Consider the following 23,636-nt stretch of genomic DNA (forward strand, 5'->3'; position numbering starts at 1 on the left):
TCAACATTTTTGAGGTTGTTTTTAACTCCTAATCCTCACTTGCTTGTAAAAGCACCCATGTGTGAGAAACTTCCCTTAGATGTCAAGTTTGTCTGTTTGATTAGATTGTATGCTCTACTGAGAAGGAGCTGTCTCTTGAATGTGTTAATGTACAGTGCTGTGTATATCTAGCAGTGCTATAGAAATAAGTTGTAGTAAATACTGTTCCTGGAGGGTTCACAATCTATCACAAATCAGCTGACCGTGGCTCCAGTGCCAGCTCAGCTGAATGTGGCTCCACCCCCTCCCTGCCGGCTCTGCTGACCGTGGCTCCACCCCCACCCTGCCGGCTCAGCTGATCGTGCTTTTTTTTTTTTTTTAAGCTGGATATGGGTACAACTGTTGTGTGTGTATTGTGTGCGTGTGTGTCCTGCAAATAGGCAGTAAATTTTTCTCACTAAAAGGTGGGCGATCCCTTTTGAGCATTATGAGCGCTCATTTAAATACTAATGATCTCCTTATAATGCATTTGCATAGGGTTCTCGGTGGCTGCTATGGCAATTGCTAAAAGTCCCCCCAAGAATCCAGTCTTACATGAACAGTACTTTTGTGCATTGTGGCCTAAGTGACTTATTCATGATCACAAGTAGTGGTAGTGAGATTTGAATAGGGTTCTCAACCCACTGCTCTAACCATTAGATTACTACTCCACTCCTATAGCAGGAGGGACTGAGCACCCTCCTGCTCCCAACTTTTTGGTGCCGGGGGTGGGCCGTGCCGGTCAGGGGGGACGGCCGTGCTTGGGGGCGCGTTTTAGTGAGAGGGTACATATTTTTTTGACAGGCCTGCCTGTCTTTTTTATTCATTTTTTTTTATGGGGCAGATATTTTGCGAGTGTAACACATGCAAAATATCTTTGCCATGGAAAAAAGTGAATAAAAAAGACAGGCAGGCCTGTCAAAACGCCTGCAGACCTTTACCGACAGGTCTGCAGCAGTCGGGTTTGCCAATAGTAAAACCCGACTCAAAATAGCCAAGCAATTGTTAGTGAATCAATTGCTTGGCTAATTTGCATGGGACGATCGGGTTCAGATCGCTACAGGCATTAGTGAATAGTGCAGGAGGGAAATCTGGTCGTAAAGGGCTCACAAACCAATTGGTACATGATCGGTTTGCTTAGTGAATCTAGCCCCAAGTTAGGTATTTAACTTTCAATTAACTCCAATTAAGGTGAATTTTGAGGTGTTAAATTGCTAATTACTGGCACTTATTGAGCCTGTTAATCAATTAAATTAGTCACCTACATTGGCTAGATGTGCAGATATAGGTGCACTTTATAGAATTTGGGGGATAGTGCCTACATTTAGGCATCCTTTATGGAATTGCCCTTAATAGCTTTATTCAACATCAACCGGCTTTTGGCTCTACATGCTCCTCTTATTATCCTTCTGTTTTACTGCCATAATAATATTCTGTGCAATTCTATATTCCATCTGCATTCAGTGCACTGAAAAATGTGAACTATATGTATCAAAGAAACAGGGCGTTACTTTCTAGGGATCCTAACTGGGTCTCCTTTGAAAGGAAAAGTGCTTTTCCACTACAGCGTTTTATTAACTATGGATCTCTGCAAAAATAACTTTTGCAGTTTGTCAGATCCTGGTGGAGGGGTATTGAGTTTCAGCCAAAAGTTGGGTCTTCCATCAGAATCAAGGTTCTTCTGAATTAGGAGCAGATTCTCAAAACTAATATCTGCCTTTAACGTGCTCGCTAAACCGATTCCAGCCAGTTTAGCGTGCATGTATTTTAGTGGCAGATTATTAAAACTGTGATCTTTTCTGAGTTTTCTAGCAGTCTCCAATACTGCCATGCAAATGTAGTACAATTAGGTCATTAATATTAAAATGAGCACTCTGAGCGATTCTTTATAATCACTGAGTGATTCTCTAACCTTGCTGTGCCACATTTGTGGCCAAAATTTGCTGACAAGTCTGAGCTGTTGTTGCCATACTTTCTGATCAGTGCCTGAGGGCTGATTGGCTCAGGCACTGACAGGAAAGTAAGGCTCAACAGCTCAGACGTGTCAGAAAATTTTTCCGCTGTCATGCAACCCCCGGCAGCGGGAGAGATGCCAACTCCCTCTGCCAATCAATGCCACTCACGACACCTCCCCCCCCAACAGTGTGAGAGATGCCCACTCCCTCCCATTGCCACACAACCCTCCCCCTGTTTACGATTGCCAGTTGGAGGGATGCCTACTTCCTCTGGCTAGCAGACCTGCCTCTTCAAAATGGTGGGCCTTCCCCTCCCCGGTGCATCCTGGGATGTGCCTGGGAGGGCCCTCAGGAAGCACTGGGTAGGGGAAGGCCCACCATTTTGAAGTGGCGGGTCTGCTGGCTAGAGGAAGTATTCATCCCTCCGGCCAGCCATCGTAAACAAGGGGAGGGGGAGGGAGTAGGCATCTCTACTGCTGCCAGGGGTGTGTCAGGTGGGTGTTGCTTGGCGGCGGGAGGGAGTCAGTATCTCCACCTGCTGGGAGGGGGGTTTGCTTGACTTTGGTGGCAGAATGGAGTGGGCATCCCTCCTGCCAATCTTCAATTTGGGATTTAAAAAAAAATTTTGTGTGTGTGTTTATTCTGCATATGTGCCGATCCCCATCACCAGTGATGGGTACATGCAAATTTAGCAAACCTTTGCTACTCTCCGTGAACCTCATTTGCATGCGTGTTTTCTGGAGAATGACTTGCCTTTTAGAAATCGCTACAATAACGGCTGCGACAGTGGCCCATCGGTTTTTACCATGAAGTTTTGAGAATCTAGCCCTTAGTTTCCAATTCTTTAGCTGTTACTTGCCTTTTGTACTGTCTCTTCTATGCTTAGTGGTCATTCTGCTTTTCTGTTGTGCTCAACAGAGCATCATACAACCTTTTCTACAGTATTTTTTGTTTCAGCTGTAGTTGGTGGTGCTCTAACTATGGTATTATTCTTTTCCAATTCCCTGTAAAATTGTCTTGGGTTCTGCTTAAATAATTTTGGCTCCTCTCCTTTCAATTTTCTTTCTCTCTCTACAACAATAACCTTTTTGGACCATGCTGACCACTGTTGCCTGCAGTCGTATCTTAAATAGCTGAATGTCTTGGGACTTTGTGTTTTCAATGCTTGTTTGAGTGCACATTTCTGAATTTTAAAGGGGGAGGTCCTGGGAGGGGGGGTGGGTAGTAAATGGAAAGAGCGTTGACAGTTCAAAAAGGTTATTATAATAAATTTAAGGATGTGTGGGGACCATTATTAAATTATTATAATGAATAATTTACACTTTTCCCAATTTTAATACACATGTGGATTTGGGGTGGGATTCTTGGTTTTCCACTAATAATATATATATGAATGACATAAGATATTATTTTCATGTGGTATATTTTAGTTGTATATGAATTTGGGAGGGGGTGGGGGTTAAATCTTCTTGTATGATATTGTAGATTTTCAAGTGATGTTGTAATATAATTGTTTGATATTTACTGTACACTTGATGTAAGTTATAAAATGAATAAAGAAATATATTAAAAAAAAAATCTGAGCTGTAACATGGGAGAATCAGTTCTGTTCTGTCTGGATGTCTTATACAGCTCAATAAAAATTATTTGAATATATCTTTGCAAGAAAAACTTAGCCAAGTCCACCACTCGAAAAGTAACAATAGTATTTCAATTTACCTTTGTAAGATCAGTTGCTGTGCATTCAATAAACACATTCCTAGTATTTAAGCTGATTTTTGAATGATCTCCTATAGTAAGGAAGAAACAAAAAAAAGATGAATTAGAAGGTTCTGAGGTTTTATTATACATTAATAAGATCAGGCTGCCAATACTGTGCAGAAACTATGCATAAGTTACAACTATTTTATACAGGAAACAGATGCACAAAAGCACCATTATAAAATTAATCCCCACCCTATCATCCCTCAGAAAATGCCCACACAAAATTACAGCATACTATATAAACATTTAAAATAGGAAGGGGGCAATTCTAGAAAGGTTATCCAAATTTGATTGCTAAAATGCAAAGTGCCGCCCACAGATAATACAGTATTTTGGTACCTGGATTCTGTTACAGAATAGAGCATAAGTCAACATTTCCACAACAACAGTTAAGCACAATCACTTACATCATATAAAAGGCAGGTATAAACGTTAGCGCATAAAAATGATGTGCCTTAGCACATAACTTAACTTATACCCCGTTTCCCTGAAAATAAGCCCTAGCATAATTTTTAAAGATGCTCCTAATATAAGCCATACCCCAAAATAAGTCCTAGTTAAGACTGACCCCTGAAGCTCCCCCTCCCAAATGTCCCCGACACTCCCTGACTCCACCGATTCAGCAACCCCCACTCCTGCTGCTTTAGGAGGCCTCAGAGTGGAGGTATGTCAGTCTCACAGTGGGAGGGTCAGTGGGGTTCTGCTGCACAAGGGGATGGGAGGGAGGGAAGGATAGAGAGATGCTGCACAAGGGGATGTGTGAGAGGGGAGGAAAGATGCTGCACATGGGGAGAAAGGAAAGAGGAAGAATTGGGGTGGAGGAGAGGAAGGGAGAGCTAACTGTTGTACATGAAAAGAATAAGACATCCCCAAAAGTAAGCCCTAGTGCTTTTTTTTTACCCAAAATTAATATGACACTGTCTTATTTTTTGGGAAACACGGTAGTATTCTATAATTACATGTCTACGTGTGGGGCCCACCTATGCTCCACCCATATCTACACCCTCCCCTTTGCAGTTACACATTATAAGGGTTATGTGCTAAGGCTTGTAGCAGTGTCTCACAAACTTTTCCAAGCCGAAGCCCACTAGTCTCCACACATGCAGACATCGACACGATGACGTCATGTGCTGTGTGATGTCATCACATCAACTTCCGAGCAAATGCAGAGGCCCTCCAGACGGGCCCCTGAGTTTGTTAAACCTGAAATGACTACACTGTTCGGGAGGTGTGGAGAGCAGGAGAGGTTGTCAGCCAATTCACCTACACAAAACGCCTCTCTTGGCATACCCGGAAGCTCGCCACAGCACACTACTGTGATGCAGTACACAGTTTGTAGAAAACAGCTTAACACCCAACTGGCACTTATGCACATGAATGTTATATTCACACACGCAAGTACTAGTATTTTGTAGTGGTGTTCTCTTATCTCATTTTGCAGGCCTGAAGCCTGTCTAAGCCATGAACTATCTTTTTCTGAGCAATACCATCATGGACACTGCAAGACTTCCTGCAGATGCCAATTGAAAGGTCACAAACTATTGTGTGTAGAAGGAATCATACATCACTAATTCAAATTCAATCCGCACACTAAAAATCATTCATGCAATTAACTCGTATCATATCCCGTAATAAAAAGCTCCATTCCTAAATTAGGACTGGAGCTTTTTATTATTGCAAGAAGTCCTGCAGCACTGGTTCTGACTGACAGTATTTTACTCCTGGTGGAATTCTGCACAAAAAAACCTCTAAATTTGGTGCACAAAATTAGTAAATTCTGCAAATTTATTTGTGCTAACAACTTTCCTTCCTCTCACCCCATCCCTCTCCCTGAGCTAGCAACCTTTATTCCTATCTTCCCCTGTACTCTAAAGCTTGCTTCTTCAAGTCACGGTATCAGCAGCAACTCTCACATGCTGCCTGCCACTAACCTGGAAGCCTCCCTTCTGCTGCAGAGAGACTTCCGTATTAATGACAGGCAGCTTGTGGGAATTGCTGCCAATACCGCAACTCGAAGAAGCTGACATGGTCAAGATTCTGTGTGGGAAAAGGGAATTCTACACCACACTACAATTCTGTAGAAATTCTGCATTGCGCAGTTGCATAGAATTCTGCCAGGAGTAAGTATTTATAGACATGCTAAATACCTGCATTGGTTCTCTGGTTCTCCTGAGAACTTTGAAGGAGTGAGGCTCACATAAAAGACAAAATCTAATATAATAAAACGCTAGGCCGCGCATGCGCAGTTCCATCGCGTGGGTCCGTTTTCCGTGAGATGTACAGCATCTCAGATAGGAGTGCGCCGGAGACTCCCCAGAGACAGATGTCGGACACGGCGGCTGTCGGCCCGTGCTGTTTTTTGATCTGCCCTGCTCCTTGCCTGAAGTCCTCTCTCCTCCCCCGAGGCTGATGTTGGACACGGCGGCTGTCTCCCCCGAGGTGGATGATCTTATGGGAATCAATGTTCTTCGCTCTGCCCTGCTCCTTGCCTTACTATATTTTTAAGTTGAAAGACCAGGCAGCGGCTCCTCTCAGGATCCCCACCTGCGTCGGAAGTCCAATGCAGTCGGGGATCTTGAGAGGAGCCGCCGCCGCCGTGTCTTTCAACTTAAAAATATACTAAGGCAAGGAGCAGGGCAGAACGATCTTCAAAATGGCGGCAAATCGATCTCCGTTCCTCCAGGGGGGGGTCTGGGAGGAGAGGGATCGCGGCCACTCAGCGCCCCCACCGAGGAGCCCAGCAACTTTCTGCTGTCCGGGACCCGACTCATTTGCCGCCCCCCCCCCCCTTCCCTTACCGCGGACCCGACTGGCGATTTAAGCAGCGTGTCAGCACTCTTCACACGCTGCTTCGGGCCCTTCTACTGCCCTGATTTACTCTGGCACGTCCGGAGCAAATCAGGGCAGTAGAAGGGCCCGAAGCAGCGTGTGAAGAGTGCTGACACGCTGCTTAAATCGCCATGTGTAGTCGGGCCCGCGGGAAGGGAAGGGAAGGGGGGGCGACAAAGGACTCAGGCCCGCGTTTGTAGTCACGACTGTGGGAAGGGAAAGAGGGTAGAGAAAACGCTAATGCAGGCACAGGGAACTGGTGTGGGGGTAGGGAATGCAGCTTTGCACAGACAGACAGAGGGAGGAAGGAAGACAGAAAGACAAAAAGAAAGACACAGGGGCAGGTGCACAGGGAACTGGTGTGGGGGGAGGGAATGCTGCTTTGGACAGACAGACAGAGGGAGGAAGGGACACAGAAAGACAAGAAGAAAGACACAGGGGCAGGTGCACAGGGAACTGGTGTGGGGGGAGGAAATGCTGCTTTGGACATACAGACGGAGGAAGGGGCACAGAAAGACAAGAAGAAAGACACAGGGGCAGGTGCGGGACAGCGGGAGTCGCGTCAGGAGGGGTGCGGGATGCCGCAGAGGGAACTTTTCCAATGGGTGCAACTGGGCGGCTGTCGGGAGCCTCTGATCACGGGCAGAGCAAGGTAAGTGTATCATAGGGATAAGAAGGAGATGGGGGGAGAAAAAGTAAAGGACGCCTACTGCTGGACAGGGGGAGAAGGAAAGAGGTGCTGATGGACGGGGGGTGAAGAAAAAGGAACGGAGGCCTAATGTTGGACAGGGGGAGAAGGAAGGTGCTGCTGGATAGGGGGGAGGTAAAACAAAGGGAGAAGGGCTGCTGCTGCATAAGGAGACCTGTGAAGGGGGTGGTGGTGGACACAGGAGAGGTAAAATGAAGGGAAAATGGACAGGGGGAGCAGGCAAGGGGTGGTGATGGACAGCCAAGGAAAAAGAAAGACAGAAAGAAAGAAAGCGGCTAAGGAGAGAGAGAGAGAGAGAAAGAAATAAAGAGAGACACACACTCATATATTCTAGCACCCGTTAATGTAACGGGCTATAAGACTAGTAATAATATAATCCTCATTAGTCACCTTGTTAGTAAGCCATCCTGTATCAGCCCTAATAAGGAGTATCAGCTGCAAGGCCAAAGGCCTCTCTTTATCCAAGGCAGTACAATATCTGTAGGATAGATGCATATAATAGCTGATTGGTCCAGAAAAAAGTCATGTGGGAACTGTTGGGGAAAAGCCAATACCAGGCTTTGTAGAGAGTTTTGGGTCCAAGCAAGAGAAGAGAAGATCCGATAGTGAATGCATCCCTCAGAGAGAATGAATTGTCAGAAATGACTATGGATTATAGCTCTGTGTAAAAATTGTTTGCAGTCAGGGAAGACTCTTCAGGACCTGAGAATATATGGCTCCTGTTTAAGACTGAGAGAATCTGACATCTCAAGCACTGCAGAGGACTTGGTCTGGCTCACCCCCGAAGATATCCAACTGTCTAGTCCTACTCGCTATGAAAAATACAGCTAGAGCTCTAGAAGAAAGATGTTATGTATTACCAAGCAGAAGTAGTCTCCAGATGCTGTCAGCCACAGTAGGTGAGAGGAGAGTTCTTTCCTATAGTTCAGGGGCATATCTAGTTTTCTAGGATTCTTAGGTCCATGGTTGACAAACCTAATATTTGCTGCTATTGTGGAATCTTCTAAGGAAAGAAAGATTAGGTTTTTAACTCGATAATCTTCTTTCTTGTAGATATGTCTAGTGGTCCTGAACACTAGAATTTTGTATCTGAACCTGCAAGTAGCTTGCAGAATGCTGTCAATCATCTTTTGAACTCCACCTCCTTCCCAGTGAGTGCTCCTGCCCCTCAGCTTGTACAAAAGCAATCAAGTAGCCGAGCTGAGAAGGGAATACAAAAACCCAAACACCATAGTTATGGGAGATTTCAACTATCCTGGTATAGACTGGTGTCTTGGAAATTCAAAATGTGCAAGGGAAACGGAGTTCCTGGAAGCTGTTCAGGACTGCTTCATGGAACAACTTGTCGAGGCGCCAACGAGAGGATCAGCGATTCTGGATCTGATCCTCAATGGGCTGAAAGGACCCGCAAAGGGAGTGGAGGTCTTGGGACCACTAGGAACCAGTGACCACAACATGATTCAGTTCAAAGTGCAAGTAGGATTACCTAAGGGAAACAGAACCAAGGCAACAACGTTTAACTTCAAGAAAGGGAACTATGATGCCATGAGACAAATGGTGAGAAAGAAGCTCAGAAACAGCTCCAAGGAAACTCGGACTGTGGAGCAAGCCTGGTCCCTATTCAAGGACACAGTAAACAAGGCGCAAAACCTATATATATCAAGATTTAGGAAAGGATCCAAAAAGAATCAGACGAAGGACCCTGCATGGATAACCAGTGAAGTAAAGAAAGAGATAGGAGACAAGAAAAAATCATTTCGGCAGTGGAAAAAAGACAAAACCGAAGGAAATTGGAGAGAGCACAGGCAGCATCAAAAACAATGTCACCGAGTAGTCAGGAAAGCCAAGAAAGAGTATGAGGAGAGACTGGCCAAAGAAGCAAGAAATTTCAAACCATTTTTCCGATATGTGAAAGGGAAACAGCCAGCAAGGGAGGAGGTGGGACCCCTGGATGAGGGTGACCGGAAGGAAGTGGTGAAAGAGGAAAAAGAGGTGGCTGGTAGGCTAAACGAGTTCTTCTCGTCGGTCTTTACAATAGAAGACACATCCAGTGTGCCAGATCCGGAAAAAAGTTTCAGGGGAGATCAAGAGGGGAAATTATTATGCATGGAGGTAAGCCTCGAAGACGTTCTCAAGCAGATAGATAGATTAAAAACTGACAAAGCTCCGGGCCCAGACGGGATCCACCCGAGAATACTGAAAGAGCTCAGAGATGAAACAGCATAGTTACTGCGGCATATTTGCAACCTGTCCCTGAGAACATGGGTAATCCCGGAGGACTGGAAGATAGCGAATGTTACACCGATCTTCAAGAAAGGATCGAGAGGCGACCCGGGAAACTACAGACTGGTGAGCTTAACCTCTGTTCCGGGGAAGATGGCCGAATCACTGATCAGGGAAGGTATCAATGAGCATATAGAAAAAAATAATCTGATGAGATCAAGCCAGCATGGTTTCTGTAAAGGCCGATCATGCCAGACGAATCTATTGCATTTCTTTGAGGGGATAAGTAAACAATTGGACCAAGGTGACCCCGTAGACATCGTATATCTAGATTTCCAAAAAGCCTTCGACAAGATGCCCCATGAACGCCTACTGAAGAAACTGTGGAGTCACGGGGTGGAAGGGGACGTGCACAGATGGATCAAAAATTGGCTGACGGACAGGAAGCAGAGGGTAGGAGTAAAGGGGCACTACTCTGACTGGTTAGGGGGTCACGAGTGGTCAGTGCTGGGACCACTGCTGTTCAATATATTTATTAATGATCTAGAAACGGGGACGAAGTACGAAGTTATCAAGTTCGCAGATGACACAAAACTCTCCAGCAGAGTCAGAACTGTTGAGGAATGCAAAGAACTGCAGAGCGACCTGAACAAACTGAGTGAGTGGGCAAAAAAATGGCAGATGAGCTTCAATGTGGAGAAATGTAAGGTCTTGCACATAGGGAAGGGGAACTCCATGTACAGCTGTACGATGGGAGGGAGGGTACTCGGGGAAGGCAGCCAAGAAAAAGATCTGGGGGTATTGGTGGATAACACAATGAAGCCGGCGGCGCAATGTGCAGTGGCCTCAAAAAAAGTGAGCAGAATGTTGGGCATTATCAAAAAAGGTATCACTACCAGAACGAAGGAAGTTATCCTGCCACTGTATCGAGCAATGGTGCGCCCACATCTGGAATACTGCGTCCAATACTGGTCGCCATACCTCAAGAAGGACATGGCAATACTCGAGAGGGTCCAGAGGAGAGCAATGAGGATGATAAAGGGTATGGAGAACCTCTCATATGCCGAACGGTTAGTTAGGCTGGGGCTCTTTACCCTGGAAAAGCGGAGACTGAGAGGGGACATGATACAGACTTATAAAATCATGAAAGGCATAGAGAAGGTGGAGAGGGGCAGATTCTTTAGACTAGCAGGGACAGCTAAAACAAGAGGTCATTCAGAAAAACTGAGAGGAGACAGATTCATAACGAATGCAAGGAAGTTCTTCTTCACTCAGCGGGTGGTAGACACCTGGAATGCGCTTCCCGGAGAGGTGATAAGACAGAGTACAATTCTGGGGTTCAAAAAGGGACTGGATGACTTCCTGGAAGCGAAGGGAATAACAGGGTACAGATCCTGCCAGGATCCTCAAGACCCCCAGTACAAAGCTTCACCACAAATTTTGTAAGCCTTATGTGGAATGTCTATTTGAACTGCCGAGGATCCTCAGCATCTGCATTCAGCATAACAGAGGTGGTGGCGCAAGGGATCTCCCCTCAGCAGATGAGGACACAGTTGGCCAGAAGGTTCAGTCTGACATAGACAAGGAAGGACAGTTCGATTCCATGCCACTATTATCCCAGTATGCAGTTTCTCTGGTACAGTGTGGTTCTCTGCTTGACAGCCGTGGTCAAAAAGCCCCGGAGCTCAAAAAAACACAAAAAAGCAGGCTGGCAATTAGGTGTCCCTGAGGGCTGATCCTGCTAGCAGCAGATTTCTATAGCACAAGTTTGCGTCTTCTCCCAGGCAGAATTCCCAACAAGTAGGAACCTCTGTGCACCAAGCCTCCAACCACTTAGAAAAAATACCCCAAAATAATAAAACCACAGAGCAGAAACAATTCTGAGCAACTTGCTCTGCAGAAAAAAAACTGAGGGGGCAGGATCAGTTCTCTGGGAAGGAGGTGAAGTTCAAAAGATGATTGACAGCATTCTGGAAGCAACTTGCGGGTTCAGATGCAAAACCCTAGCATTCAGAACCACTAGACACATAGTGCAATCATTATTTAGCTGTGCTGCAACAGAATATATAAAGATTTCTAATTTTGTGTAATCCTTAGTATCTATTTTGCAAAACTTGCTTGCTATATTTGCTAATTATTATTTTTATTCTATAATAGGTAATATATTTTTCCACCTTAGAATTTTCCTTCTTGTATGAAGACATTACCTCAGGCTTAGAGCCAAATATAAGTGCATGTCATACCCTTGGCAGGTGAGATGAGGATAATTACTGAGTAATATGGTTATGGTTATTTTTATTTGATATACCACCTTTCCTTCATAGATAGCAAAGAGGCGTACAATACATTGAATAGTGGGGAAAGTATAAATTGTTGGTGTTAGTTCTTATCTAAGAGGAGGAGGAGCCGAGAACTGGGACCCAAGGTTCTGATGCCTAACTCCAGTAGGCACCGGACTGGACAGCCCTTAACCTCCATCGGGGCCTTTCCTCAGGGCTATTTTACTGGTATGCCCCTGTGGGTTTGGCACAGGCATGGCCAAACCCACAGGGGCCCTTGGGAGTCCTTGGAGCTCTGTGGAGTTCAGAGGGGATTCCTTAAAGAAGGTTTTTTTGATTATTATTTATTTCCTTTCTTTCCTTTTTTTCTCTCTTTTCCCCCCTTTGGAAAGGGGGAAACATAAAGGAGTGGCAAAGCCAAAGATCTCTACACCCATTACTTTGGGGCCTATGGACAAGTTCGTTTAACATCAATATCTGGAAAAGAAACAACTGGATTTCAAGTACTGTCTTCATTTGAAGCTTCTCCGAGCTCATCAGATAGAACTCCACCCCTTCCACTTCAATTTCTGACTGAAAGTTTCCCTAACTCCCCAGCAGACTCAAATTAATCCAGCTACTTTAATTTATTTGACAAAAATTCATGTAGCTATTCAGTTAGCTAAAATTTTCTGAAGAGCCTGCTAAAGAGGAGGTGGCAAAGGACATAACTTTGGGTCCAAATAATCATTTGGACTTTGAATCAAAATAATCATTTCGATGGGTAGTTTAAATCTGTAATTTCTCAGACTGCATCTTTTTCTGAAGAAGTTGTAGATAAATTTGTGAATGTAGATTCAAATATAAAATTACTGGATAAAAGGCTTTCAGAAGTGCAAACGCAGGTAGCTACCCCGTAGGCTACCTCCATTTCAGGTATTATTCATTCTAGGTTAGAGATGATGGAAAATGCACGCAGGATTTGCAAGCTTCATTTTTTAACTTTTATATCAATTTGTTATCTCCTGAGATTTTACTAAGGAAATATCTCAAAGAGGTTTTAAAATTGACAAATTCTGAAATTCTGATGTTTAGTAACTGCTATTATTTGCCTTCAAAAATAAACTCCAAGATGAGCAGATAGAGATAGATAAATTGGTGACTTCTGAAGTTGATTTGAGGATTCACATCATATAATCACCTCTAAGTTAATCCTTTTAGTTACTTTCACTAATGAGAGTGAAAAATCATTAGTAGAAACACAGAAACATAGAAAATGACGGCAGAAAAGGGCTATAGCCCACCAAGTCTGCCCATTCCAAATACCCGCCCCCCTGATTTCACCCCCTTAGAGATCCCATGTGAATATCCCATTTTCTCTTAAAATCTGACACGCTGCTGGCCTCAATCACCTGCAGTAATGAAAAATTTCTTTAAAAAAAAAAAAAAAAGAGAGTTTTTGAGGAACTAAAATAAATGTTTTTCTTGATGTTTGCAGAGCTCTCAGCTCAAACAAAAGGCTATTTTGGCTTTGAAGTCATGAGTTTTACCACAAATATTCCTGCACATGTCTTATAACTTTTCAAGGAAAAGATTATGTTTTTTGGAAGCATTAGAGTTAGAAATTTTCTTTATGAAAAATGTGAAAGTGAGTTCATACAAAATTATTGCTAACTATTAATGGATGTGAATCCTTAGATTGCCCTTTTGTTTTCTTTAAATTTATGTTGTTTTTTCTTTCTTTGAGATGTGGGCTAGGAAGCGATGTATTAGTTTTGTTTCTTTATATTATTGGAAATGTGGATATGCTTTATGTTTTTCCTGTGTGTGTGGAATAAAATTATAATTGAATGAAGAAAAAAAAAAATAATAAACTGAATAATAATCAGGTACTGTAAGTATTTTCCCCATCTGTCCTGGCGAGCTCAAAATCTAATTATGGTACATATTTACCTACAATTCTATAATTTTAGCATGCAGATGATGCTTACATTTAGAAACTCTTTTTGATACGCTTTACTGCTGTTGGCTTTTTGGCGAACTTGATACACACAGGCATCCCGTCGAGATTCTTCATTTTTTTGTGGCATTTTTTAGCCCCCCTATTTTACCATGGACCCCTGACGAAGGTTTGTCCGAAACACGGACCGTGTCGGGTCCCTTTATTGGTAAAAGGGTTTTATATATTGTGTTCTTGTCATATTAAAATTTGCCTACATCTTGTACACAGTCTGCAGTTTTGTTTTGGTTGCTCCTGGCTGATTTTTTCTGCAGATCTTTTTTGGATCCCCTTTTTTTGTTGTTACATTTAGATACTAAAATTATAGAATTAGGGAGTAAGGGCCTGATTCTCTAAAAGTGCGTCCCGATTTTAGGCAGCTGTAGGCGTCCTACAGCTGTCTAATCAGCCAATCGGGATGCACGTTTTTTTAAAAAAAATGCTCCCCAGGCAGGCCGCCTATATTGAAGGAGAGGCCCGCAAGACACCTAGGCCCTGATTCTGAATAGGATGCCCGGGAGAGGCGTCCTATTCAGAATCGGCCTAAACTAAACCCCGATTCTGTAACCGGCGTCCATGTTACAGACGCGGGTTAGAGAAACGGGTTAGATTAGACACGGCCCGCTACACTTATCGCAGCAAGGGATCTCTCTGCCGCTATAAGTATAGCGAGCCGCGGCCCCCTGACCAGGAGGGTGCCCAAACCCTCTGCCCGAAGACACCCCCCCCCCATACACTACCGACCGCCCCCCCGACACTACCGACCGCCCCCCAGACATTACTGATCTCCCCCCCCTGACAATATCAATAGCTGGCAGGAGGGTGCCCAATCCCTCCTGCCCGAAGACGCACCCCCCCCCCGGCGCTAACAACCCCCAACCAGTCCACCAAACCTGTTCTTAGATGGGTCTTGCACGTCTTGAGCCGGCAGGCACGCCTCGTCGAAATGAAGCGGGCCCGCCCCTTCCCGGCCCATCCCGCCGAAGCCTAAGGCCTGATTGGCCCAGGCTCTAGAAGCCTGGACCAATCAGGCCTTAGGCATAGCGGGTCCGCCCATCCCCACTTAATCTAAGGCCTGATTGGCCAAACAGACCTTAGACTTAGTGGGGATGGGCGGACCCGCTATGCCTAAGGTCTGATTGGTCCAGGCTTCTAGAGCCTGGGCCAATCAGGCCTTAGGCTTCGGCGGGATGGGCCGGGAAGGGGCGGGCCCGCTTCATTTCGACGAGGCGTGCCTGCCGGCTCAAGACGTGCAAGACCCATCTAAGAACAGGTTTGGTGGAGTGGAGTTTTGGGGGTTGTTGGCGCCGGGGGGGGGTGCGTCTTCGGGCAGGAGGGATTGGGCACCCTCCTGCCAGCTATCGATATTGTCGGGGGGGGGGCGGTCGGTAGTGTCGGGGGGGGGGTGCGTCTTCGGGCAGAGGGTTTGGGCACCCTCCTGGTCAGGGGGCCGCGGCCCGCTATACTTATAGCGGCAGAGAGATCCCTTGCCGCGATATGTATAGCGGCCGCGTCTACTTACAATGTAGGCCAGCATTTTGCTGGCCTACATTTTAAGCTTCTCCTCTACTAGGGAGACGCGTAGGGCCGCCTAGGTTCAGCCTAAGGCCCGCCTAAGGCCCTTAGACGAGCTTAGGCATCTTGCGGTCTTGCCTGGGGAGCATTTTTTTTTAAAAACGTGCATCCCGATTGGCTGATTAGACAGCTGTAGGACGCCTAAAATCGGGATGCACTTTGGAGAATCAGGGCCTAAGTGTATGTTATAAAATGTGTGTATAAGTGCAAATCTTATCCCCAAGAATCTCTGCTCAAAAATAAATCAGAATTTGCCCAGAAAATGGCTTCTGAAAACTGCTATCCCCATCCTTAAGCAACATGCATGATTTTCAAATTACTCAAAACAATCTGAACAAGCGGAATGATTTTCAAATTGTTCATGCAAATTGAGACAACTTCCTACACCATAAATCTGGCTCTTAACTATTAAGTTCACAATGCAGTAGAATAGAAAGAAGAGTTCTTGCCTCGGGAAAATGAATAAGCAGACGGAGGAGGCAAGCGAGATGTGTAAAACCAATCAGCAGTTACGTTTATTAAATTGATATATCAAATTCAGAAGTTCACATATCTGGGACATAAGAACATAAGAATTGCCACTGCTGGGTCAGACCGGTGGTCCATCGTGCCCAACAGTCTGCTCACGCGGCAGCCCTCTGGTCAAAGACCAGTGCCCTAACTGAGACTAGCCCTACCTGCGTAAGTTCTGGTTCAGCAGGAACTTGTCTAACTTTGTCTTGAATCCCTGGAGGGTGTTTTCCCCTATGACAGACTCCGGAAGAGCGTTCCAGTTTTCTACCACTCTCTGGGTGAAGAAGAACTTCCTTACGTTCATACGGAATCTATCCCTTTCAACTTTAGAGAATGCCCTTTCGTTCTCCCTACCTTGGAGAGGATGAACAACCTGCCCTTATCTACTAAGTCTATTCCCTTCAGTACCTTGAATGTTTCGATCATGTCCCCTCTCAATCTCCTCTGTTCGAGGGATAAGAGGCCCAGTTTCTCTAATCTTTCGCTGTAAGTCCAACTGTGTCCAGTGAGAGTCCCGACTTGGATCTGAGTTTCGGCACTAAAAATGCCTTCTTCGGGGGACAATATGTGACTTAAGCATAAAACCAAAAACGAGGTGTACTGAAACAGAGTGTGTGGTGTCTTCACTATCGAACGCGCCAGATATGCGAACTTTGAATTTGATATGTCAACTCAATAAATGTAACTACTGGTTGGTTTTACATCTCGCTTGCCTCCTCTGTCTGCATATTCATCTTAACTATTAAGACCATTTGATCAGATTAGATAAAAAGCAAACCTTCGGAACATGGATTGGCTATCATTTTCCTGGTGAGATCTTCAGTAAGCAAGATCAAGTCAGCAATCAGAAGTATGTCAGTGAAGCAGACAAAGAAATAAACGACTATCTTACCATTGATGATGGGTGGCATGGATAGGACCACACCATTACTGTCATAAATGACTGGATAAACTGGTTCTTTCTCAATAATATGCAAGTAATGGCGAAGATGGCTGTCAGTCTACAGAGATTGAGAAACAAAGACACAAGAATGTCACAAGACTGCAGCAAATCAGATCTCCTTTCCATAATTGATTTAGAAAAGGAAAATGGACAAAACCACCCAATATGAATCATCGTATAGAATGACGAATTGCAGGAAATCATTAACAGAATTTCAAGTATTGTTTCATTTTAGTGCAGTTAAGGAAAGAAGAAAATAACTAGGAAATTGTACTCTGATCTAAATGTATAATCTGATAGAGCAATGGGACAAGAACCAAGAAAGCCTGTGTAAATCCTGCTGATGTTCCCAGTAACCCTGGGCAAATCATTTTACCCTTCACTGTTTCTACTACTACTACTACTAATTTCTATAGTGCTGCCAGATATACACTAATTTCTATAGTGCTGCAGAGCTCTACATTAAACATGTAAGAGATAATCCCCACTCAATAGAGCTTACACTCTAAGGGGGAAATTCATGAAAAGGCATTAGTGCATAAGCACGTGCAATCGTGTTGGTGCACACTAACTGCTAAAGACCCCATTATATTCCTATGGACATCTTCAGCGGTTAGTGCGTGCTAACGCACTTAACAATCTTACGGCTTTCTTTACTAAGCATTTTCCCAAGTCACAAAGGAGTAGTTCTCAACAGGTTGCAGGATGATACACATGAAGTGCAAATTCTATTTTGTAATTGCTATAATTGAATATTAGCATAAGTCTGTATTTACACACCTAGGCGTAACTGTTTAATGCTATGTCAAAGTCAGATGTAAATGCTCGTGAACAACTGGCAATATTCTATAATCTTAGCAATTATGTGCTGGTCATACCAATGCCCATTCATGCCCCTCATTTCCACACACCCCTCTCCTTGCAATTGCACTCTATAGAATTTGTAGGCTAAGAAGCTCATAATCAAAACTTAAACACATCTAAAAATCCGTCCAAGTGCCAATAATCAAACCGACTTTCTGGATGTGCTGCAACTTTTTATGCCTCTGAATGCCGCTGCGTGCCCAGAGCTGAAAGGGGCGTATCTGGAGGAGTGGTTAGGGCAGTATGTGGGTGGGATGGGAGCCGATCTAGATTTATTCGTCCTGCAGGGATAATCGAATGTTTTACTAGACATCCTGGATGAAACTTAAACGTTGTGAGTTAGACCATGTAAAAACAGATATAAGTACCAAAAAGGTACACAAAGTGACCAGATAACCACTGCAGAGACAAAGTAAAGACCCCCATATACTCCCCCAGTGTTTACTGACTCCCTCACACCCCCCACAAAGATCAGAATAAAAAAGTACATACCTGTTTCCAGAACATCAGCACCTGCTATAGGAAAGCCTAGTAGAGCTGCACACAGGTGTCTTAAATAGCCTGGGGGGGGGGGGGGCTAATGGACCATAGAGAGGAGGACCCAGGCCCAAAAGCCACTTTAACCCTTTCAGGACCAAGGGACATATTTGTCCCATAACTTTAAAATCCTATAAATTTTGATTGGGATAGTCTACAGTTCTAAATTTGATATGTACGGATTCCATATGATACTGCCTTTATGTAAACAAACTGGTTCCGACATTCATTCATTAGCGTCGTTGCCAGATTGACGAGAAGATTCACTTGCCACACTGTCCATAAGCCAGAAGTGTGATTTTTTTTTAAAAAAATAATGATATTTCACAAAATAAATCAATTTTTTGGCATCTGCAAGCCCTTTTTACCATAAAAATGTCGTCAAAACCACAAAAATTGGCCTACGATCCTTATGGTCCTGAAAGGGTTAACCAATACATTTATGATGTAACATGTGCATCCACCAAACCTTCCCCCCCAAACCCTACTTTACTGCCATATAGGTGCCACTTGCAGCCATAAGGGCTATTGGGGTTGTAGACAGGTGGGTGTAGTGGTTTTGGGGGGCTCACCATAACCTAAAAGGAAGTTCTAGTAAGATGTTTATCTGGTACCCTTTTTGTGAAGTTCACAGCAGTGCCTTAAGGTGCTCCGCTGCTCTGTTGCCATGTCTGGATGGCCAGTCCATTACAAGATTGGCCCTTCCCATGTCCAAATTGTCTTTGTTCAGGGTATTTGTGACTTGGACGAAATTTTGGTCAAAAATGTGGTGTAAGGATAGACGTCCTGGCAGTCTGGACGAACAATAGCCTGGATGTTCAGATAGACGGTTTTCAAAAAAAAAAAATAAAAAAAATATTCTAGACATATTTTTCAAAAATGGGCATTTTCCCACAGCTGACTTTGGGCGTCTAATGCCTTATGCCCAAATCAGATTTAGACGTATGTTTTGATTATGCCCCTCCACAGTTACAGAATACCAACAAAGTGCAGTTACTTGTGTAAATGCAAATTAGCACAAATTATAGCCAATTAAATAATACCAATTGAGTTTAACAATTAAGTGGTGGTATTCTATAACCTGAGCACACAATTTTGTGTGCTAAGTGCAAAAATGTGTGAACAAATTTAAACAAGCTTAAAGAATTAGGTGGAAAGTGTGAGAAAATTTTGAGTAATTAGTCCTTTTGGATTACTTCATTGTCCCCAGAGGGTTTATTAGATACCAAAACTGAAATGCAACTAACCTTGAGTTACCAATGAAAACACACAAACAAAATGCTTTCATGTTTTCCTTATATATACTGATATTTGTCAATTATGTGCTTATTTCTGATCTGAAGAAGAAGGATTACCTTTGAAAGCTCATCATAAAATGCTTTGGGTTAGTGACTAACGGTTAGTCCAATAAAAAAAGGTATTACCTTATTTCTTTTGGTTTTTTTTTTATTTCTCAAAGTATAAGAAACTACGAGGCCTTTTTACTAAAGGTTGGTGCATACTAAATGCTATGGGGCTCATAATCAAAAGAGAAAAACGTCCAAAAACCAGCCTAAGTAGGCACTTGGATGAACATTGTCAAAATACATCCAAGTGCCGATAATCAAAACAGATTTTGGATGTATTTCTAAACGACCTAGAAATTATGCCGCTGAACGACCAAAGCTAAACGGGGCATTTCAGGAGGAGTGTCGAAGGTGGGAGTTGGGCGGGACATGGGCCGGCTTAGACTTAGTCGTACAGCATATATAACCAAAAGTTATACAGCCCAGGATCAACGGAACTTGGACGTTGTGACGTAGACCATGTAAAACATGGTCTAAGTCACAAAAAGCCACCTAAAGTCACCAGATAAGCACTGCAAACACATAAAACAGACCCCCACACACTACCCCAGTGATCACTGCCCCCTCATCCCCATAAAAATATTAATCACACCTTTAAAATTCAGACCATCATCACCTGGCAGCCTGGCATAGGAAAGCCTAGTCGTCCAGCACAGAGGCGGCTTAAGCTGTCTTGAGGGTGGGTTAGGGACTCATGGAGAGAAGGACCCATGCCCATAAGCCCCTGTAATCACTGCATTGATACTGAAACATGTGCACTCCCCTATACACCCCCAAAATCCTTTTTTACTGGCATATAAGTGGCTCCTGCAGCCATAAGGGCTGTTAGGGTGGTAGATAAGTGGGTCTAGGGGATTCTGGAGGTGGTTTGGGGGGCTCACCATGACCTATAAGAGAGCTATAGTGAGGAGAAGACATGGCACCCTTTTTGTGACGTTCACAGCAGTGCCCTGTAAGGTACCCCACTATTTAGGTGCCATGTCTGGATGTTCAGTCCATCACTTTGCAGACCCCCTCCCACATCCAACAGGGCTTATTCTAGGCGTTTTTGACTTGGACAAAAAGTTGGACAAAAATGTGGTATAAAGATAGATGATTTAGCGATTTGGACGATCAGATCGGCAGGATGTATAGTTAGACGATTTTTGAAACAAAAAAAATTTTGGATGTATTTTGCGAAAATGTGTCCTAGGTTGTTTTTTACTTTGGACGACTTGTAACTTAAGACAAAAACGGACTTAAACGTTCCTTTCGATTATGCCCCTCCACATGTCCTGAGGCACATGGCTCTTAGCGCATCCTAAAGGCTTTAGCAAAAGAGCCCTTAAAGTGGCTGATATTAGATTCAACATTTGGGTTACTTTGGCTACTTTATTATGGGAGAAGTACTTACCATCTTAAATGTAAATGTGCTTAATCAGCAGCCACCCTGAATGTGTGGCCCACTTGTTTTTCATCATCAACTGTGGCTCCATCTTACCTAAACAAGCTATGCAGGAGGGGTGAGGGGGGGGCATGGTTTAGCAGCTAAAGAATATTAGAATATTATTTACCCTGTACAAGTCCATTAGCTCTGAAGCTGTAAATTCATTGGTCTGGTTCAGTGGCTTGAATTTAATTTGAGAAGGTGGTCTAGCTCTGTAGGTGAATGGCCCAGTGATAGTGTCCAGGTCATGGGTACCAATTGCAACTAATGATCTCTTCCTGAGGAGAAAAACAAAACAGACAGACAGTACAGTTCATATCCTCCAGGCATTCATCATCTAAGAACATGTACAACCATTTGTTAACAAACCATTTTTTTAAAGTAGAACATGTCCTAGATCAAACTACAAATTTTCAAGTAACATTTCTAATTAGAGAAACGTGTTAGTCTTACCAGAACTAAATACTAAATTTTTTTTTTTTAATGTAGCAACCACTGAAGAATGTCATGTCAACTGATGGGAAAATCCCACTTCAAACGTATTACTCCAATTTTACAGAAACTGCATTGGTTAACCAATTTATAGAGTACAATTTAAAATTTTGAAAATAATTCAACAAGGGATTCATGGTATCTTACCTATCTGATCATATATTTGACAATGTATAGACTAAGCAGAACGTTAAGATCGGAAAATTGTATGTTATTAGATGTACATAAAAGGGATGAAGTGAAATACGTATGTTAACACTAGAAAATCTTGCTTTTCAACTGCAGGCCCAATTTTATGGAACGAGACACCTGGAGTAATATGATTCTGTAAAAGTGTTTTACAGTTTTGGAAATTGCTTAAAACATACTTCTTTGTTCAGGCTTTTGATACTGGTATGGAAGGGTGGTGGAGGGAGAGAAAGGGGGCAGATGCTGATGGAATTGGTGTGCAGGGAAAGGGGGAGAGAGACAGAAGGGGGCAGGATACTGAATGGAATTGGATTGGAGGGAGAGAAAGGAGGCAGATGCTGATGGAAGAGGGGTGAATGGAGAGAGACTTAGATCACAATTCATATACTTCGAGGAAAAGCAGAAGGGAAATGATAGAGATTTAAATAACCTTGTAGCATAAATACACAGGAGGTGGGCTTCTTTTAATTGAAAGGCAACTCAGGAACCAGGAGCATAGGATGAAGGTGAAAGAGGCCAAACTTAGGAATAAGAAATATTTTTTTATTTGTACTTTTTGAACAAAACATTTGAGTTTGTACTTATTAATTTCCAAAACTAAAAGAAATCCATAAGCATACTTTTATTCCATAGACCAGTGGCTCCCAACCTTGTTCTGGAGGACCACCAGTCAGTCAGGTTTTCAGGATAGCCCTAATGAATATGCATGGGACAGATTTGCATATCTGTCATCCCGATTATATGCAAATCTCTCTCATGCATATTCATTAGGGCTATCCTGAAAACCTAACAGGCTGAAAACCTGACAGGCTGATGGTCCTCCAGGACAGGATTGGGAACCACTGCCATAGAAAAACATTTGTCAATACAAAAATAAATACCTAGTCAAAGTCACATACAACATTCTCCTCCTCTTTTTTTAAATTTACTTTTATTACCCACAGCAATATCATTTGCAATTAACAGTTATCAATTATCTATCCCCCAATATCTGCATCCCACCCCAGTCCAGTTTATCATCCTTCCATATAAACATGCCTTAACATTCAGCTTTCATGCATTCCTTCTATTCTGCAATTTCCGCCATTTCATGAAGGGGACCAAATCTAGCATGCTCTGCAATTACATATCCTAAAGGCAGTAATGCATTCCATGAGGCAAAAGACCAACATTTGCTGAACAACCTCCTCTCCATCTGGCTTCTTTGATACCCTCCAGCATTTAGCAATTGTGCTCTTAGTTAACAAAATGAACAGTTTAAAATCTATCTTCTCTCTTTAGCTCCTGTTGATCCATTTCTTCAAAAGATAGCACTCGGATGTAATGCCAGTTGGCTTCCTCATAACCTCCTTAAATCATATTACCCACACACTTCCACAATAGCTAATTCTCCAGAGTGTGTGGCGCAGTGGTTGTAGCTACAGCCTCAGCACCCTGGGGGTTGTGGGTTCAAATCCAGAACTGCTCCTTGTGACTCTGGGCAAGTCACTCAGTCCTCAATAGACCCAGGTACGTTATATAGATTGTGAGCCCACTTGGACAAACAGGGAAAATGCTTGAGTACCTTATTGTAAAACCACTTAGATAACCTTGATATAAAAAACCTAATAAACTTGAATAAACTTCTCCAATAAATATATTTCCCTAAAGCTGCTGTGGGGTAATATACATTCTATAGAGTACTTTGCACATGGTTTCCTGCAATTGTACAGATATACGAGCCAGTCTAATATTTTTGAAAAGTTATCACCCATTCTGTGGTGGATCCATTTCGTTTGAAATGCTCTGCCTTGCCACATTGTTTTGCCACTTTGAGATCAAACCATGTCTAAAGGAAGGGCAATCTGTGTAGCCCCCAATTGTAGTTCCCTCCTGATTTGCTGTATACCCCAATAATCCTTAGGTGAGGACTTCATACCTAGATTCACTCTATTAAGTTTCATCTCTTTCAAACAGCAGATATGACAAACATGATTCTACCAGTTAAATAGAAAAA

At 43.4% G+C, this 23,636-nt stretch overlaps 1 protein-coding gene across 1 annotated transcript in view; it reads right to left on the bottom strand.

Annotated features, from left to right (window-relative positions):
- Nucleotides 1–23,636, bottom strand: part of FARSB (phenylalanyl-tRNA synthetase subunit beta) — a 125,693-nt gene that overhangs the window by 82,855 nt on the left and 19,202 nt on the right. Inside the window, exons 6-8 of the mRNA XM_033959660.1 lie at nucleotides 21,087–21,237; nucleotides 16,736–16,844; nucleotides 3,693–3,763 (exon numbers count right to left, since the gene is read on the bottom strand). Of these exons, the coding sequence (XP_033815551.1) occupies nucleotides 3,693–3,763; nucleotides 16,736–16,844; nucleotides 21,087–21,237 (331 nt within the window). The remainder of the gene's footprint in view (nucleotides 1–3,692; nucleotides 3,764–16,735; nucleotides 16,845–21,086; nucleotides 21,238–23,636) is intronic.

Source organism: Geotrypetes seraphini, chromosome 9 (assembly GCF_902459505.1).
Source record: "Geotrypetes seraphini chromosome 9, aGeoSer1.1, whole genome shotgun sequence".
NCBI classification, from domain to species: Eukaryota; Metazoa; Chordata; class Amphibia; order Gymnophiona; family Dermophiidae; genus Geotrypetes; species Geotrypetes seraphini.